The following is a 20,171-nucleotide window of genomic DNA, read 5'->3' as shown; positions in this document are numbered from 1 at the left end:
CAAGCCTCTGAGTGTGACCCCGGTCCTTATAAATTAAAATCAGGGTTTTTAAATTTAATTTAAATTGAATGGGGGCTCAGGGCTGACAGTCCCCCCATGCATAGCCAGACTTGGGGCTATCAGCCCATGACCCCCATTTAACCACCTTGTGATCCCCAGTTTGAGAACCCTTTCTCTATTCTGTTCTGCTTGGGCTCTTGTCAAATACTTTGAAAGACAGGGTTGACACTATCTGTCAGGGATTTATCAACTCTCCTCTTCAACTCTGTTCTTCTTCACTCCAGTCTTTGACTTAGAGCTCTCTGTCTTTCTGTCTGCCTATAACCCCTACTCCTGTCCCTTAGACCCAGTCCCTCTTGCCTCAGGTTCTTTTTTGGGCTTGCGTGCTGTCTCTCTCTCAGCACCAACCTATCTTCAACACCTCTCTGATCTCTGGCTGATTTCCCACATTGCTTGCCCTATCCTGAAGAACCCTTCCATTTGCTCTGGCTACCTTTTCACCTACCCTCTCATTTCATGTACCTAGAATCTCCCCAATAGGGCTGTTTGTTTTGACTTCTTTGTCTCTCTCCCCACCCCTTGCTTAATCCATTTCCACCTGCCTTCTGCTTTCTTCACTCCAGTGAAACTGCTATCACAAAGATCACCAGAGACCTGCTCATGCCCAAATACAAGGAATTGCTCTCTGACAATACTTGTCTCAGAGTTCTAAGGTATGTTGATTCCAGCTGGTCAATTTCATACCACTCCTCCTGAGCTGATTAGTTATCCTCCCTGCTCTAGTGGTCTCTTTCATTGGGATTTCAACCAGCTCTTCAGCTGTGGAGCATCCAGAATCTCATGATGCTTTATTACTTAGCCTTTTCCCCATAACTTTTTGCAAGTGCTCCATTGTTGGTATTCATTGCTCTGCTCCTTTAAAAAGAAAACAAAATTCAGTTGTGGTACACCAGCTCCTGCCAGAATGGAGTGTAATTAATTCTTTTAAGTCTTTGCATCTCCTTCTTCCATTCCTGATTGGGATGTTTTTGTGCTCCATGGAACCTTTCTTCCTGAGGATAGTGCTGAGTTGTCAGTGCATCCAGAGCTTTGAGTCCACTTATCCTTCTCCAGCATTCAGAACACCTACTATGCTCTGGCTTAAGTTCTGCCTCCATATTGATGTATCCTGTATTTTATATCCATCTTCTCCCATTCCACTGAGACCATTGTTTTCACTCTCAACCTCCGAGTCTACATTACTAGTCAAAGTAGTTCTCTGGCACATCAAACTCTGAGATGGCTTGTGCTGTATTTTTTGTGCGTGTGTTCTGTTTTCTCTGCTTTTCCTTCTCAAAACAGAGAAGTGTCTCAGTGACTATAAATGTTCAGAATTCAGTTGAATAATGTCCCTAATAGACTGCACAATTCATGCTGTGCCTGAGAAAGACCCCTGATTGTCTCAGCCTGTGAGATTTGCTCACGGATCCAGTCCCAGAAAAAATGCCTGAAAATCTGCTGGTCCTCCCCACAATTACTGTCAGTTCAGTGCAAATCCAGCCATGAAAATCTCAAAGGGTTTAGACTGTCTTGAGGAAACATGAGTTGAGACTTCATGCAGGGCATAGAGATTGTCCGTGTCTCTGGGGCAATGCAGGGCTCTGCAGCAGTGTATCCAAATTGTGGGGAGATACTACCACAGCCTCGGCACTGTTTCAGACGGCATGTTAGGTTATTTCAGTGAAGCCCTTTGAAACTTTTTAGTATCAAACTTGCCCAACCAAGGCATCACTTCTTTTGGAACACTGACTTTATTCAGAGTATCTCCCAGCTTCAGGCTAACTCTGCCCTTAACTGCTGGGCTCAGCTGTCTGAGGCTACGGGTGTGATGTTGCACTCCATATGCTTTATGAAAATATGCTTATGAATGTGAATATGATGTAACTAAAATGTGCTTTATGCAAAAGGTCTCTTGTAAGGTATCATTACAAAGCTTATAATCTACTGAGTGTGTTCATCCTATTTGTTTGCATGTATTATTTCTATGTCTGGAGTTAGGAGAATAAGATATAAACTTGTATTACTGATATAAACATATTAAGTGGAGGCCATTAAGGGAGCTTCAGAATCAATGAACTGTAAATGGCTCTGTTTACTTGCAAACCTTCCTGTGTATATGTGGGCAAGCCCAGGAAGAGTGGAGGCTGGGGTCTCACAGGACATGTGAGCATGTCACATCATACTGGAATCCATCTTATCCATAAATCTGGTACTTTTCAATTTAGAAGGAGGGATGGGGACCTAGAGACAAAATATTCCTGCCTTGTGCCACAGCTGTAAAAGAGGGTGGACAAAAGGGGCCAGTCATAAGAAAACCCCTGCTTACCACCTGAAATGTCTGCTGGATCTAACAAAGACTGTACCAGGGGAAAGGATTGGGCCCAGACTAGGAAGGAGTCTAGTATGTGAAAGAAGCTTATTAAAACATATCTGAGGGTGAGATTTTTACCTGTAATCAGTTTCTTATTGTATTAGGCTTAGACTGGCGTGTTTTTGCTTTATTTTGCTTGGTGACTTACTTTGTTCTGTCTGGTTTCACTTGGAACCACTTAAATCCTACTTTTTATACTTAATAAAATCACTTTTGTTTGTTAATAAACCCAGAGTAAGTGATTAATACCTGGGGGGAGCAAACAGAGAGATATGCACAGCTATCAGTGCTATAGAGAGTGAACAATTTATGGATTTACCCTGTATAAGCTTTATACAGAGTAAAACGGATTTATTTGGGGTTTGGATCCCATTGGGAACTGGGTATCTTGGTGCTGGAGACAGGTAACCTGCTGAGCTGTTTTCAGTTAAGTCTGCAGCTCTGGGGACATGGACCAGACCCTGGGTCTGTGTTGCAGCAGGCTAGCGTGTCTGGCTCAACAAGGCAGGGTTCTGGAGTCGCAAGCTGGCGGGGAAAATGGGCTGAGAGGTAATTTCAGCATGTTGGGTGACAGTCCCAAGGGGGTCTCTGTGACCGAACCCCTCTCAACGGGTTCCACCAATCCTTATGTGTAGTGTTGGTATCCCCAGAACCTTAGAAGCAGCAGTAGTTGACCAAGTATAGGCTGTAAGCTCCACACTACCAGGGACCTGTTTAAACTATGAATAAAGAATCTACAGTGGTTGCACTTAAGTTATTTTCTATTTTGAAAGATCCTATTGGTTTGACAGATAATTAGAGTTAAAATGAGGAATACCAATAGCACTGGTAAAGCCTTTCAAATGGTAGACGTTTTTAAGTGCATCTACAGAAAGACAATGAAAATAGTAATAGGGCAGATAGCTGTAGCTGTTATGGGAATATCTCCATGATAATCAACAAGACCTATAATAGCAATTTCATGATTCAACATTTCTGATGTGAATGATTCTCAGTAATATGAGAGGACACTATGTTTGTATGTGACAAAGATAAATGTGGTTCAAAAAGGAGATGCTCCTTGTAAGGAGGAATGGGTGAAAGGTGCAGTACAAAGGTTGTTATTTTTTTTAAAGGCATAGTATTACAAATTTCTATAGGCAGCATAAAATAAGGATAACTGTTGATGGAGTTTTGATGCCAAATCCAGCACTCTGTTATGCTCTATACATTTTGTGTGTGTTTGTAAGCCTCATTTAATCCTATTTTTTTTTCTTTTTACGTAGGTTGGAGCTGCTCTAAGACCAGCTTTTTCCCAAGATACCCCTTCTGACATAACAGCAAAAGCCTGCCAGGTACAGAGAAAAATATTAAGACTCTGTAGTAAAAACTTGACATATTTCAAAAGTGTATGTGTAAGTGATTTCTTTTCTTGTTTTTAGGAAAAGAGTGAGAAAAGAAAAATAGTAGTAGATATCCCCAGTACTGGAAAATTTGGAAACTTATCATGACAGGTTTCAGAGTAACAGCCGTGTTAGTCTGTATTCGCAAAAAGAAAAGGAGTACTTGTGGCACCTTAGAGACTAACCAATTTATTTGAGCATAAGCGTTCGTGAGCTAGAGCTCACTTCATCGGATGCACACTGTGGAAAGTGTAGAAGATCTTTTATACACACAAAGCATGAAAAAATACCTCCCCCCACCCCACTCTCCTGCTGGCAATAGCTTATCTAAAGTGATCACTCTCCTTACAATGTGTATGATAATCAAGGTGGGCCATTTCCAGCACAAATCCAGGGTTTAACAAGAATGTCTGGGGGGGGGGGGGGTCAGGAAAGAACAAGGGGAAATAGGTTACCTTGCATAATGACTTAGCCACTCCCAGTCTCTATTCAAGCCTAAGTTAATTGTATCCAATTTGCAAATGAATTCCAATTCAACAGTTTCTCGCTGGAGTCTGGATTTGAAGTTTTTTTGTTGAAGAATTGCAACTTTCATGTCTGTAATTGCGTGACCAGAGAGATTGAAGTGTTCTCTGACTGGTTTATGAAAGTTATAATTCTTGACATCTGATTTGTGTCCATTTATTCTTTTACGTAGAGACTGTCCAGTTTGACCAATGTACATGGCAGAGGGGCATTGCTGGCACATGATGGCATATATCACATTGGTGGATGTGCAGGTGAACGAGCCTCTGATAGTGTGGCTGATGTTATTAGGCCCTATGATGGTGTCCGATGAAGTGAGCTGTAGCTCACGAAAGCTTATGCTCAAATAAATTGGTTAGTCTCTAAGGTGCCACAAGTACTCCTTTTCTTTTTGTGAAACTTTATTTATTAGGAGCACTGATAGAGGCTCCAGGTAATATATTTTGTTGTTCAGTAGTGCAGAAATCCTTTGGGGCATTACGTTAAGAAATCTTTTTGTATTGCTTTTCTGCAACCAGTGGTAAATAGCTACATATAAATACTGGTTTATAACTTTATTGATATCTGTTTTTAAACGAAGGGTCCTGGTCCAGTACTAGGGCTAGTAGGCACTTCGACAATACACTGCTACTAACCATAATTGAAAATGGGACTTGCATATAGTGCTTTTTGTTTTGGTTGTTGTGAGGCTAACAGATATGTTGAGAAATAGGTATCTTTAATCTGATCAAATAATTTGAGGCAATGGTGCCCCAGTGCCACCCTAGAATTTGACCAGCAAGTATAGCTGGTTTGGAAAACTTAAAAGAAACACAGAAAATAAACTGACAATTTTTTTTGTGTGGAGAATGTTTTCTTCTTTTTTTTTTTTTTTTTTGACCAGCTGCACCAGAAAGCTAAGAGAGAGAGACACGTTTTTTTAAACTTGAGCCCCATGAATCTGCCTCTTCCCCCTTCCCTGCCCAACAGTTCCACTGGGATCAAAGAATTGCCGTTGTCCAGGGGAAATGTTGTAACCTGCCCATATTGAGGGAAGGAGATGCACAAAATTCTTCCACTGCCTTCCCTCCATGTGTGGGGGGAATCTGCTACCGCTGCTTACGATGGAGTGGGTTAAGATTCTACTGTGCCTACCACTCATGTTCATATATGTGTGAATATTCTGCTGTCACCTCCTATAGATGACATACAGTGTAATTTTTATACCTCTAACACGGCCCTTGCAGAGGAATGGAAGATTCCATTACTTGGGAAGAAGGATAATGACATCTGTTCCCTTCAACTTGTCTGGGGAACCTGTTGAAGTGAAGATGATGTTGGACAGAGGAGGAATTTAGGTGCCTTTTGACTCAGTAATAAAGGTGCTTTCCCATCTCCTAGGTGGCATTGGGTGTCATAAAGAGAGAATCTGTCTCCCATTGTCATCTTATCAGTACGCAGTAATACTGGAAAATGCCCCCCCCACCTTCACAGCTCTCCTCTCCATGAAAGGAGTTGGGGGAAGGTGCATTATTCAGCTCAATACAAAGCTAGTAATTGTCACAAGGCTTGTCACAGACATTATCCCCACTGGAAATCTTTAACTTTACGGAACCCCTATAAATGGGCTTCTTTCTGTGGTGTTACAGCTTCGAAAGTGTGATTGTATTTAAGAGGATGATTGCTGGGGCATAGTGCTGAACAGGTGGTCTGCATGATGTCTAAATCTTAAGGATCTGTTTAAGTTTTTTAAAAAAAACCCAAACACTCATAGTCCCAAAAAATGTTTTATTGATTTTTATAGGACATGATTTTGGGAAAAAAACTTTTACAGACATGCTAAGATATGGATAATTGGACCGTTTTAAAAAATAACTTGAAACAGGAAAGAAGTTGTTAGTGTGCTTTAAAGCCCATCTTATTCTGGTGATTTGGGGGACATTTAGTACGTCATTTTACAATTGCTAGATTTAAAAAAAAAAGTTGTTTATAGGTTACTTTTAAAAGGGCTAGTATCCAGTACACAATTCAAAACAAATGTGATGAAAAAAATTGTATTTTGCATGATTAGGCTGACATACTCAAGAACAGAGTAAAAATATTATTGTTTATGCTAGTTACTGTGGTTCATAAATAAACACAAACATCTCTGCTTAATATTACATGGCATATTTTACAGGTATCTACAATATATATTGCAGATGCCATCAGCTCTGCAAACACCATCTTTATGCTTGTAACTACTGATTTAAGCCTGTCTAGAGTATCATGAAAAGGAAGAACTTAGCTAGACTGTTGTTTGTCAAAGGGGGCTATTAGGATGTTACAGAAAGATTTTAACTTTGCATAAAAAATCTGTGCTTGCTTGAGCAGGTATCATTGTGCATGATTCCTTCCAAAAAAATCTTTGAGAATGATTTTAAATTTTCTTGCTTAGGTATGTAGCACATGGATAGGAAGTGAGGTTGTAAGTGACCTGAATGATCTTCGCCGAGTTCACAATCTCCTTGTCTCCTCCCTGGACAAAGTGCAAGCAGGAAAGGGGTCTTCCAGTCAGCTTTACCGAGAGAGTGCCACGACTATGGAAAAACTGGCAGTCCTGAAAGCCTGGGCTGAGGTAAACATTCAGCATTTATATTTACCTTATACCTCAGATTAGTTACTGTAGCACAGCTGCAACTTCTCATCCTTTTAGCCAGCTGGCCGGCCAGCCAGCCCCAAAGCTTCTATCTTTTCCAGCTACTCTGACTTCCTCCCACCCTCTCCAGGCTTTTGGTTCTCCATGCCTGTCTCTGCAGTGCTTCATCTTCTCTCTGTCTAACTCTGTCCACAGCTCCACCTTTCCTCCATCCCACCCATTGTGCATACCCACGCCCCCTGAGAATTTCCAGACTCTGTCAGATGTTGATTTCCTTCCCATGTCCTTGCCTGTTCATTTAAAAACAAAATTCAAGGATGAGCTGGTTAAATCAAAGCATAGCTAATTAGTATGGCCCTACCAAATTCAAGGCCATGAAAAAAAGCATCATGGACCATGAAATCTGGTCTCCCCTCCGTCCCCCTGGTAACATCTGGCCTTTTGTGTGCTTTTATCCTATACTGTACAGATTTCATGGGGGAGACCAGCCTTTCTCAAATTGGAGGTCCTGACCCAAAAGGGAGTTGCAGGGGGTTCGCAAGGTTATTTTGGGGAGGTCATGGTATGGCCATCCTTACTTCTGTTCTGCCTTTGGAGCTGAGTGGCTAGAGAGCGGCAGCAGTTGACCGGGTACCCAGCTCTGAAGGCAGTGCCTTGCCAGCAGAAGTCCAGAAGTAAGGAAGGCAATACCATATCATGCCATCCTTACTTCTGTGCTGCTGCTTTCAGAGCTGGGCGGCCAGAGAGTGGCAGCTGCTGACTAAGGGCCCATCTCTGCAGGCAGCAGCGCAGAAGTAAGGGTGACAATACAATGCTACGTCATCCTCATTTCTGTGCAGCCGCCACTCTCCAGCTGCCCGACTTTGAAGGCAGCACTGACCCCAGCAGCAGCACAGAAGTAAGGGTAGCAGTACCGCAAAGCCCCTCTACAGTAACCTTGTGACCACCCCACAACTCCTTTTTGGGTCAGGCCCCCTACAATCACAATAGCGGGAAATTTCAGATTTAAATCGCTGAAATCATGAAATTTATGATTTTTAAAATCCTGTGACCATGAAATTCACCAAGATGGACCATGAATTTGGTAGGGTCCTACTAATTAGCCAGGAATTCCCCAAATAGGGAATAATAAACTACAGGGCTACTGAAGTCATTGTTTGGGAATGTAAGATACCAAGGAACATACAAGTATCTAAAAATGATGGATTTCACAAATAACACTGTGTATGGTAATTAATTAGGATGTCCATGTGGGTTAAATTAAAAGGTACTCGAAAGAGAAACTATCTGAATGTTTGGCCAAGCATGAACTGTCATTCTAGCAGTGTGAGTAGTTTGATGAAGTAGTAGAAAAATTGCCTCATTTTCAGAAGGGCTGAGCTCCCACAAATACGACTGAAGTTAATAGGAGCAGTGGGAGTCTAGTACCTCTGAAAATCAGGCCAACAGTTAATATAGGAGTCAGATGAGATAGTGAGCATAAGAAATTATTGGACAGAAAATATTTTTAAAATGTAAATACTGTGCTGCAAGACACTCTAAATGATGAAATGTTGTAAAAATATTCTGGTTTCATTTATCGTTTTAATCTGTATTTTTAATGGTGAGGGTGCTCTTTTTGTTGGCTGGAACTACTGTATTGTGAATAACCTTTTAAATGTGGGTGTATTTAATGAGCAGGTGTGACGTGAAAGCTATTACAGAGGACCCTGAATATGGTGTGCCAAATGGAACACAGATGGGTCCAGGTCTTACTAAAGCTTTTCTGAAACCATTTGCACTATACATTTTATAATGCAAGAATAAAAGTACTGATTAAAGAGACTACTTTGTGTGAACTTGGCTATATATGCGATTGTGCATTGTTTTATAAAGTGTTACTTTAGTGAATGGTGTTTTGAAGAAGCTGAGCACAAGCAGGTCTTTGTTTTCTCTATTGCATTAACATACTGTAGTTCTCTTGCATTTAATTTCCTTGGAAGTTATTTTGAGAAAATAAGGAAAGTATTAGCACTTCAGCCCTGTAGTGTTAAGCTATTTTCAGCTTTGATCTGAAGCAAAGCATCTGTTGTGTGGGGACATTTATGTCTGCTATATTTCTTTTCTAAAAACACTGCTTTTTGTTCCTATTGCAAATCTTTTCCCCCAATCTTTCTGCTTATTTGCATAATATGTGTCCTTCTGTAAGTGCTTTAAAATTTTCCCTCAGCTCTCCATGCTGGGTACCACAGATACCAATTTACAGACCCTCTACAGAACAGTACACATCAAAAAAGAAGAAACACTTATTCACATGGCCTGAGCTACACACAGAATGTGACCTGAATGAAACTAAATTGATTTTATTCCTTCCTAAACTGATTTAAGAGTAAACCTACAAGTGAGTTGCACTGATGTAACTAAACTGATTCCTAAATAGATTAAATTAAGTTAAATTTGTGCATTTTCTGTGAAAAGAGCCTTAACTGACACTCTTCAGGTTAAAAGTCTGAGTAGCCAGATTGGCTTTACACTCTGCTGTGAATGTTAGCAACACACTCAGATTTAACTTGGAAATATAGACTGATAAAACATAATAGCTTTTTCATTCTTCCTATCTTTATTTCCCTCTGTTGTGTAGCATAAATTTTTCTAGTATGATATTTTGCAGTATTTTTAAAGTATTTTCATACTGTCACAAAAATGTAAAACTATTCATGATATTCCATAACAGCTAAAACAAAGGTCATTTACAAGTGCAATTTGTCATTTAATTGAAAGAAGGCTTTTTTCTTTTTCTTTTTAGAATTTGAAAGTAAAAAGTTTTGTATCTGTTTTTATAGGTGTATGTTGTAGCTATGAAAATTAAAAAGGAAGCAGAGACCAAACCAAAGCGAGCAATAAAGAATACGGATGATGAGGAGGAGGATTTTGGTACTGTAGATGAGCTACCGCCAGACAGTTTGATAACACTTGTACAACCTGAGCTGCCTATCCTGAGTCGCCTTTGGCTAGCTGCATTGAAAGACTATGCTCTTTTGACTTTACCAGCTGAATTTGCTAGTCAGCTTCCACCAGATGGTAAGCACAGCAATTCATTTTTTTTTATGATTATGAAAGACAGAATGAAGATCTTGGTAAGGAATTGTTGAAGGAATTTTGAATTTCTTCTATTAATTACTCACTTCCCAAATATGTTTTGCATTTACAGAAACGCTAACATAACTCTAACGGTTGGATGCATACCTTTTTCGTTATGTATAGACAGAAATCCTAAGGCTGAAGTAAATGTTTTGTGTAGTGGTATAAACTTTCATCAGTGTGCATTTTAGATGACCTATTACTGCTGTGTGGTGAAACGACAACTGAGTTTTGTATGTCATCCCAAACATCTTTTATTTCATTTATGCCTCTGTTTTTTCAGAAAAGTTACTTTAGAAAAATGTTCAACAATCGAAAATATCTTTTGGTGCTATATTTCCTGTGACTTTGTCTCTAGAGTCAGGATGTGTTAGTTGCCGTGTTTAGTCTTCAAAATGACTGGAGTAGAACAAATGTTAAAATCTCTACTACCTATAACAGCTGTTCTATAAATGGGATGAAATAATGTAAAGTTAGTGATTAACTAACTCATAGAACTTTATCCCACCCATAACATTGCATTTTCACTGAAGTCCTGTAACTTTACCATTGATGCTAATGGGAACTTTGGCGTTGACCTTAATAGTGCAGGATCATGCCCAAAGAAAATCAAGTGAAGTTTCTACATTCTGTTCAGAAACAAAGCCAATATATTTAACTTGAATTTCAAACTTAGTCATAGCTTTCTCTGGCATTTCAGTGACACAGATCTAGTTTTGTTAGCATTCATTGCAATTCTAATTTCGACAAAGCACTATAGCAACAGTAAAATACACAAAGATTCTCTAAGTGTAATTCATTCTAAAATTGCTCACTCTTTAAATTGAATGAAACAAGTCTGAAATATATTTAATTCCTAAAGTTTCCCCATAACTTATAATATATACTATTCTTTTCTATGATTATAGTTTATATAAAATATAAAGTACACATTTTTTTAACACGATTAGTCATTTCCAGGATTACCTAAGTCCGTGTCTAGTTATCTAAAATAAAGTTGTCTTATTTTTCAAAGATACTGAGTATTTGTTGCTTCCATTGATTTGTGGGAGTTGTGAGTGCTCAGCATTTCTGAAAACCAGGGAACTTTATTTTAGATAACTAGACATGGATTTAGTCAACCATGTTTTGAAATTTTAGCCTAAGTTCATACTTTAGAATAATAAAAACATAAAAATACACTGAAAATATTAATGATTGAGAATTAAAATAGATGAGAATACATTAGTAAATAATGATTGAGAATTGAATAATATAATACATGCATGAATGATAATATAAATGATCACATTATGATTATTTTAATAATAATAGACATACCCTAGTCCTGCAAACACTTGCATACATTTACCTTTACAGATGTGAATAAATTAATTGAAATCAATGGGACAACTTGTGCTTAAAGTTAAGTATAGGCAGGATTGCAGGATTGAGGGTCTTTTAGACTGAGTGGCATATATTGTATTTTACCAAACACATGAAGAAACAAGGTCTCTGCTTTGAAGAGGTCACAGTCCAACTCAGAAAAATACTGATATGTACATGCAACACTGGTTCAAATGTGAGAAAGCTTGGGGCCACTGGTGAGGAAATCAATAAATTGTTGCATTCTAATCCATGGAAGGCTGTAATATATCCATAGAATTACAGTGTATGATAATATTTTAAACAGCTGAACCAGGTTAAGTTTCCACTGAAAAGATTTATTTGGGTTTTACTAACTTTGCAAATTAATTATAAATTAATGAGAGTTTATATTCAGTGACAAATGTAACAGATTTTTCAGACTTTTGGGTGTTTGTTTTTAAGCTGTTTTTAAAGCTGTAAATGGGACATAATTAAGAAATCTTAACTTTTTTTTTCTTTAAATAAGGAAAAGAGAGACTCAGATATAGAGCCAATACTTGGCTTTTTATGGCTAAGGTTTCTAGGGTGGCTAATATTTCTTTTGTTTTGCAGATATTTCTTGGATTGTATCGTATCCTCCTGGTCCTTTGTCTTTCTTTTTGTCAGTTTCTGAGGTCTTTGTGGATTTCCCTCAGTCATATGCAGCATAGAAAAAAGTTAGGACAGGGAGGAAATTTAGTCTCACTTTATCATCTACTAGCAAAAAATATTTTAGATCAAAGAACAGGAAGTGGTACAGATGATACAGATGCCTGCTAGTCCTGTTGGCATGGAGAATTGTGCTGCAGGTAGCAGTAACAAGGATCAAAGTTGAATATCTACATCAGCAAATGTTCCCTATATATGTATGCTTACAATATATGCCCTCTCTCTCACACACACGTGTACTTTTTCTGCTAGTTAGCATTTGCTTTGCTAATTTAACAGGTGGAGCATTTTACACTCCAGAGACAATCGATACAGCTAGACTGCACTACCGGAACTCCTGGGCTCCAATCCTACATGCAGTAGCACTCTGGCTAAACAGTGCAGGCTTTAATGCTTCTGAGTCACCAGAAGAAGCAGCTTCAGCAATGCCTAATTCACAGAAACGTGCCTCGTCCATTATGTTAAACCAGGCACCTGGAACACCATCTACCACTAAATCTTTGCCAGAGATAAATAAAGATAGAATGCACTTAATTTTAGGTAAGAGCCTTATGATATCATATTTCAAAGTTTAATACCACCGTGTGGTTGCATTAAAAGGACACCATCATCCTGAAATCTAGCCAGTTTAAAATGGACCATATGTCCATTCCAATGCTTACACCTGGCAACCCATCTCTCCGAAATGATTTTTATAGCGATGAAAAACACTGCTCCATGTCCTTTTAATGAAATCTTCCTGATTAGTTTTATATCTGATTTTTACATTGTTTAAAAATAAGTCATTAGTGTCTACAAAAAGTATATTTATTACATTTCAGATGACACAAATTATGTTCTCTGGACATGTGTTCTTTCTATAATTTTAGAATCATGAGCTAGATTAAATTATACCCAGGGTGCTGGGGATGCTGCTGCACCCTCTGGCTTGAAGTGGTTTCCACTATATACAGGGTTTACAGTTTGATTCAGTAGCTCTCAGCAGCCTCCCCCCTGCCCTAAAAATTGTTCCAGCACCCCTGATTATACCTCCTGATCAGATTATAATTCAGTAAAGACCTGTGTGACATTGGCTAGTCACTTGGTCTATGCTGTGCCTGAGTTCGTCATGTGTGGAATTGGGGATAGTACTGTACTTCCTACTTCACAGGGGTGTTGTAAGAAAAGCATCCGTTAGTAGTTGAGCATTCAGGTACGATAGTATTGAGGGCTATGGAAATGCCTAGGTGTATAGATTTGTAGGATTTGGAATATATGCCTTAGCAGTACGCTGCTTATCTATGTATATCTTTCAGTAGTTTTTGATCCATGCTATACAAATAACTAGTAAAACAGTGTTGCACTGACAGTCGTATAATTAACTCTGAGACTTTTGTACAATAAACCCAGAGACATATTAGTTGTTAAAAGATAAATGTTGTTTTTTCTTTCTTTAAACAGTGGCAGTTCTTTATAGAGATTGCATGTGAAAGTACTGTAATTGGAGTATTTAAATTTTAAACATTTGTAATAATACAAATGTTTGTTGAAGAATTGTATTATGTACCTAGGTTATACCTGAAAATAAGATCTCTTCTATTGCAGTTTATTTTTTCCAGTTAAAATATTGTAATATAAAGAAACTTAAAAACACAGTTAAAAGTGGCAGATTTTTAATTTACAGATTTGCAAAAGCAAATGACCAAAAATTAGTTTCCTTTACAGATCTGTAGGTTAGTGACCGTGATTATTTACTATTTACTATCTCAATATTGGTTTTTCTGGGAAAAAGTGACTGGTTTGGCATTAATACAAAGAATATCTCTCAATAGCAAAAATAAAACATGAGTATAACTCTTGTGTTTTAAAAAATCCTCAAACAATCCCAACTTCCGCATCATTTAAATACTTAAATATGTTATAAAAACAACCCTTATCATATTGGTATAGAAATCAGATTTTTTTTGTGTGTTTCTTTTCAGGTGTTAGTATACAATTCCTCTGTTCCCCCAGGCCTGAGGAGCCTGTTGAACATGTCACGTCTTGTTTACGAGCACTGCATACTTTACTGGATTCCCCTTGTGCTAGAATTCATATTGCAGAGGATCAGGTATAGTACATAGGCCTAATAATATGTTACTGATGTGTGAATCTCAAAGGCTTATTCTGTTTTTAGATGCGTGTGTGTAAGTGTTCAGTGATTAATCAGTATTCTGTTTACTTCCTCGTCCCTGAAAATTAGAGCTGGTCCAAAACTAGAGGAAAAAACGTTACTGAAATGTAGGCAAATTCAAAATATTTTTGTTGTTTTTCAGAATGATCCAATTTTTTCTTTTTCTGTAGATTTAAAAAAAAATTGGTTATTACCTTAAATTTTCATTAATGATTTTTAAAAACTGACCTAGTAAAGTTAAAAACAGGAAAACAACAATAACAAAAAAGCTCCAACATTTTGCAAAACAAAAAATGTGCTACATTTTTTTCATTTAGAATTTTTTTCATTAATTTTCAAAAGTAGGCAGTTTAGAAATGTTTTTTCAAAAGTTCCATTTTTAAATAAAGAACAAATTTCAATGACAAATAATAGCAGTCAAAAAAGCAGCTTTACTGGAAATATTCTTCTATCTTTATGTTCAATATCTAACTTTCTAGATTCTCCTAGGGAGAGACATGAATTCTAAATTCAAGAAGGAAAACTTTATAAACAAAACTCAATATTTGTCATAGCAGAAATATATTGCTATATCTTGGAGGTAAAGGGTCTATTTAATTTGCCGTGATGATTTGGTGTAGGAATAAGTGGGATCTGTAAAAAGCTTTTCCATTTTAATTGGTGACTCATGTTTAATTTTTAATAGCAATTCAGTAAATCTAAAGATCATGGCAGTGGACTTATCACCCCATTTTCTTTTCCTTAATGCCTGATAAATCACAGCAGATGATGTACCTTATGATTATCTCTGACAGAGACTGTACACTTTTGTAGAACAGAAGGCTTTATAGGGAAAGTAGTATGGAAGTCCTGTAGCAACACTGTAGACTAAATACTCTCTCTTTATTTACAATTACTTTGATTTTTGCTAGCCACAGAGTTGAGTGTGAACTATTATGTGTTGTCCCCTCCCCTGCTCTTGAGTAAGTGGCATAAACGCCATGGTCAGCCATTCAGAAGATGTTTCAGATCACATGAGCTCAATGGGCCTAATGCCACTTCTCTGAGTATCACAACCATGTCCCAGATATATTCAAACAGTTTGTTTTCATGGGTCTTCACAATTTAGCAGCTTTATGGTGTTTACAGGGGCTTTAATTATTTATTATTTTGTGGGGAAAATACACTACTTACTCATAAATCGGGCAAAGTTATATCATTGTCATCTGTAGCTCACGAAAGCTCATGCTCAAATAAATTGGTTAGTCTCTAAGGTGCCACAAGTACTCCTTTTCTTTTTGCGAATACAGACTAACACGGCTGTTACTCTGAAAATTGTCATCTTTGTGCTCCTGTGTGTGTGGTTGGTTACTTTGGCCATGGGAGGCTTTCCCTTCAGCATCAGATCTCCACATTCCCAGCAAACTACATTAGTTTTCAAGCAGCTGAGGTGAAAAAATATATTTTTTTTTAAAAAAAAAGACAGTAAATTGCAAAACTCAACCAAATACATCCATTTAATACCATTAGGCTTGGGTATTGGCACACTTGCCCATTTTAAAAAAAATTTCTCCTTTTAAATCTTACCATTAAAACAGAAACAAAAGAACAATCCGACTAGCAATCCTTTGTGTTTCTCAAGTATAAACCTCCTAAACCACAGTTTGCATGCTCTTGGGATTAAATTTAACCATTTTTGTTCTTTTAAAAAATCCCAGGTTATGGTGAGTGAAAAAGACTCACTTAGAATAAATAAGTGATATAACAGGATAAAGTGTGGGGGCATATGCAAAAGTGATTCTCTCAGAAGTGAACTGAGAAACACAATTAGTGTGTACCAAAGAAATTGTGCTTTTTAAAACTGAGAAAAAATATTCTATGGCTAAGAATAACAGTAGATTAACTGGAAACCATTTTTGCTGATAATTAGGGGTCTGTGAATCATTCACTTTTAATTTACATTTAAAAAAATACTTTAATTTATTCTAGCTCCTTGGTGTTGAACTTCTGAGTGTTCTGCATCGACTCTTATTGACCTGGGATCCTCCTTCAGTCCAGCTGCTAGTTACAGGAGTTGTCCAGCAGATAGTGAGAGCAGCTCAAGATTACTTGCAAGAAAAAAGGAATACTCTAAGTAAGACTTTAAAAAGAAACAAACAAACTTAAAACTGTTGTTTGCATTTGCAGAGGAAAAAAGCAACAAATTTCCTAATTGGGAGAAGAACTCAGATTTATTAAAGTGTGGTTCTTCTCTGAAAACTGACTAGGTAAAAATGGCTCCTCCTTATCCCACAGATCTGTTCAATGTATTCAGAGTTACACCCTCAGAGCATAATTGTGGGGCAGGGCAAGGTTTTACTGCTTTCTACTCTCATTAGTGCTGTAGAAAGAACCAGCACAGCTTAGAGAGAGCGGAATGCATTTGTTTCCTTTTTCTGCATCAATAGAATTGTTTATTGAAGCCCAGTAAGTTACATCTTTCTAAACCCACGCATGCAGTGGGACATCACATGTGTTCACTAAAACATCATTTGAATTCAGAGTTGCATAGGGGAATTGAGGGCATAATTACTAGACTTTATTACTGACAATGTCAAAGGAGAGGATGTAGCTTGTAAGTCTGCAACTCAGAAGAAAATCTTGTAAACTGAGCACATTTGATACTAACATCATGGAGACAGTACACAGAATCCCACAGTACTATTTTTAGAGTCACATTTCAGGTTGGAATTGCACTTGAATATTTTTTCTACAAAAACCTTAATTCATAACTGAGATAAAGAAAAAACCGATTATATTAATGTACTTTACACAACATTGTGCCTGGCAACATGCAGAAGTTGGCATCTTTTGATGAAAATTTTATTACAAGAGTTTTTAAAGAAGTATGAAACACAGCAACTGTTTTCAGACATTGTAATTATTAAATTTTATCAATTTCTGGGCTCATTATGGAATTTTAAAGTCAATTGTTACAATCACAAAACCTTTAAGGCAATTTAAAACTCCCTCAGTACATTTTAACTTTTAAAAGTAGTATTTTTCTTAACCTGTGTGATCTGTCTGACATTATATACATTAATGTGAACCTCTAGCTCTTCTCAAAGTATTATCTACCTTCCGGTGTATTTTATCTAATATTTATTTTGGGTTCTTTACTATTTAACCAAATGTCTTTCACTGCAGATGAAGATAACATAAAGGAAAAAGAAATGTGCCTTGCGTTAGGAGAAGGTGGTGAGACTGGTGGTCTTGAGCCTGGAAAGTCTCTTGTCTTTGCAGCCATGGAACTACTAATGTTTATCCTAGTACGGCATATGCCACATCTAAGCCCAAAAATGTCAGACTCTCCAAGTCATGTTTCTGCCAAACCTCAGCTCTCTGAAGAAAGTGCTCGCCTTGTGGCTGCCACAGTTACCATCCTATCTGACCTGCCTTCTCTATGCTCTCCAGCAGGTATTCTACTATAACTTCATATGCATAAATGAATGTGTTTTATGAGAAATATAAGACAAATCCTGTAATTTGAAATGACCAAATGACACAGCAGTAACTAAAAATGTTACCTCCGTTGCAGACCACTTTAAGTGAAGCTAATTTATTGATGGTGAGGTTAGATTCTAGAGCAATTTAAGGGTGACTGCTTTTCAGGTCACAGGACATCAGGAAAATCGCAAAATCAAAACTTGCACTGTATGCCCTGTTCTTTCGAATACAGCAGAGGTCTCTCTCATGTCTGCAAGAAATTACATTGACATTGCAGATGTTTAGCACTTCTTGAGGTTGAGCCCTTAATGAGGTGCAAAGTTAATAACAATTCTAGAGGAAATAATTTCTGAAAAATACTTGGCCTGTAGTCCAAATTAGTGATTAATGGATGGCAAATGTTCAGTTAAAAATAAAATTTTTCTACAAACTAGCCCAGAGTCTTGCACTGCTGCCATGCAGGAGCCTATGATTTGATTCCTGGTCCCATTTTTTCTGGCTTTCAGGGATGACTGAGTAAAGGAGTGTTTGAGAAGCAGCATTACTCATTCCCTGCATCGAATAGAGCACTTCTATCATTCAGTAGTGACCTTTCAGACCAGTTAAAGAATGATACTGACAGCCGCCACAAGGAATTTTGGCCAGGTTTTCCTAGCCAGAAAGCTATCTGCCCAGACTCATGGCTTTAAGTATGAGCTGGGGGAAGGATGAGTACAAATTCTACATGTCTGAGCTCTTTTTGGCTCCAATTGGGATGCAAAATAAGCCCTAATCAGGGGAAAATGATCAATTATTTAACTGTTTTTGGTGCTTTGTGGCCCCCCATTACCATAATATCTGAGCATCTCACAGTCTTTACTGTATTTAGCCTTTGTGAAGTAGGGAAGTATTATTATCCCCATTTCACAGATGGGGAAACTGAGGCATAAAAAAGGCTAGGTGACTTGCCCAAGCTTATACAGGAAGTCTGGTGCAGAGGAAAAAATTGAACCTGCATCTCTTCAGTCCCAAACTAGTACCCTAACCACTGGACCATCCTTCCTCTCTTTAATGGATTTTTAAAAATCATTCCTTGTCAGCCTAGAGCAAATTTTTAATGGCTGAGTTACAAATCCCTGAATTGCTGACCGCTTTTTAACTACATTAGCACAAATGACTCCAAATTATGTAATTTGTCATATAATACATTTGGAATATAATAAGATGTTTCTTAATTGTTAAAATATTATTGAATTATATTTACTACCACATAAATATATTATAGTACATTTTGGTATATCCATTGCTAGCAAGAGATGTTCCACTAAGGAAATATAAAGAAGTTGTGGACTATACCTGGTGTTAGAATTAACTTCAAGAATGCACTTTATTTTTTATTTCAGGATGTATGACAATATTACCTACAATCCTGTTTCTGATTACAAGAGTATTGAAAGAAACTGCAGTAAAATCAGTGGATAATCAGGTCTCGCCACCAGTCAGCGCAGCTCTTCAGGCGATAAAAACTACTGTAACTCTTCCAATGGCCAAGACTGAGGAAACTCATAAGCAATGGACCAGTCTTATCCGCAGCACTCTGGCATCTATCTTGGAATACTCCCAACCAGGTAAGCAGTTTACTCTCAACCAGTTAAATAGATTAAAGCTAAAGCTTCTGTTATATACAAACACGTAACATTCACTTCTCCATAATATATTATAGGCTACCTATCAGTTTAGGATTATGGGGACAAAAAACTGTGATTAACATAGCATAGGTTGTAAAATAGAGAAAAGATCTAAGTGCTAACACAAGCCTGGCTAAACACTCTGCATTATAGTGAACTGTATATATAATGTATACAATGTATGTAATGCTGAATACAATACTGATTTTAGAATAATACAGCCTTATCTCAGGGCAGCATACTCCACCTTCATCCTTGTTGACCTCTCAGCTGCCTTTGGCAATATTGATCATACTCTTTCTTGAAATCCTGTCCTTACTTGGCTTTTACAAATCAGTTCTCTTCTACTTCTCCACTCATTTCCTCAGTGTCTTTTTCAGCAGGCCTCCACCCCTCTCCTGTTTCTATAGGTCTCTCACAGCGCTTGGCACACTTACATTCTGTTTCTGCACATTTTCTTTAGGTACCCTCATCAACTCACACAGCTTCAACTGCATTTCTGTACCTTTGACTCACAAGTTTACCTCTCCATTCCTGACCTGTGTCTCTTCTGCCAATTCTGCATCTCAGCCTGTCTCTCTGAAAACTCCTGGATGCCTCACAACCAAGTTAACAACTTGTCTTCCTTTCCAAACCTTCCTCACTTTCTGTTACTGTTGACAATCCATCCTCCCCCATGTCACCCACGCCCATAAACTAGGAATCATCTTTGATTATACCCCTCTTTTCTTTTTACCCCAAAATATCTACTGCCCAGAGAGACTCAGATCCAAAATGG

At 37.8% G+C, this 20,171-nt stretch overlaps 1 protein-coding gene across 6 annotated transcripts in view; it reads left to right on the top strand.

Annotated features, from left to right (window-relative positions):
• HEATR5B (HEAT repeat containing 5B) overlaps positions 1–20,171 on the top strand; it is a 94,795-nt gene that overhangs the window by 64,465 nt on the left and 10,159 nt on the right. For all 6 annotated transcript variants that reach the window (XM_077813538.1, XM_077813535.1, XM_077813536.1 and 3 more), the window contains 8 exons: positions 3,676–3,744; positions 6,734–6,913; positions 9,757–9,994; positions 12,389–12,649; positions 14,071–14,198; positions 16,230–16,374; positions 17,427–17,696; positions 19,109–19,333. In XM_077813538.1, the coding sequence (XP_077669664.1) occupies positions 3,676–3,744; positions 6,734–6,913; positions 9,757–9,994; positions 12,389–12,649; positions 14,071–14,198; positions 16,230–16,374; positions 17,427–17,696; positions 19,109–19,333 (1,516 nt within the window). The remainder of the gene's footprint in view (positions 1–3,675; positions 3,745–6,733; positions 6,914–9,756; positions 9,995–12,388; positions 12,650–14,070; positions 14,199–16,229; positions 16,375–17,426; positions 17,697–19,108; positions 19,334–20,171) is intronic.

The sequence above is a fragment of the Eretmochelys imbricata genome, chromosome 3, assembly GCF_965152235.1.
Source record: "Eretmochelys imbricata isolate rEreImb1 chromosome 3, rEreImb1.hap1, whole genome shotgun sequence".
Classification (NCBI taxonomy): Eukaryota; Metazoa; Chordata; order Testudines; family Cheloniidae; genus Eretmochelys; species Eretmochelys imbricata.
This window is presented reverse-complemented; position numbering and strand designations above follow the sequence as displayed.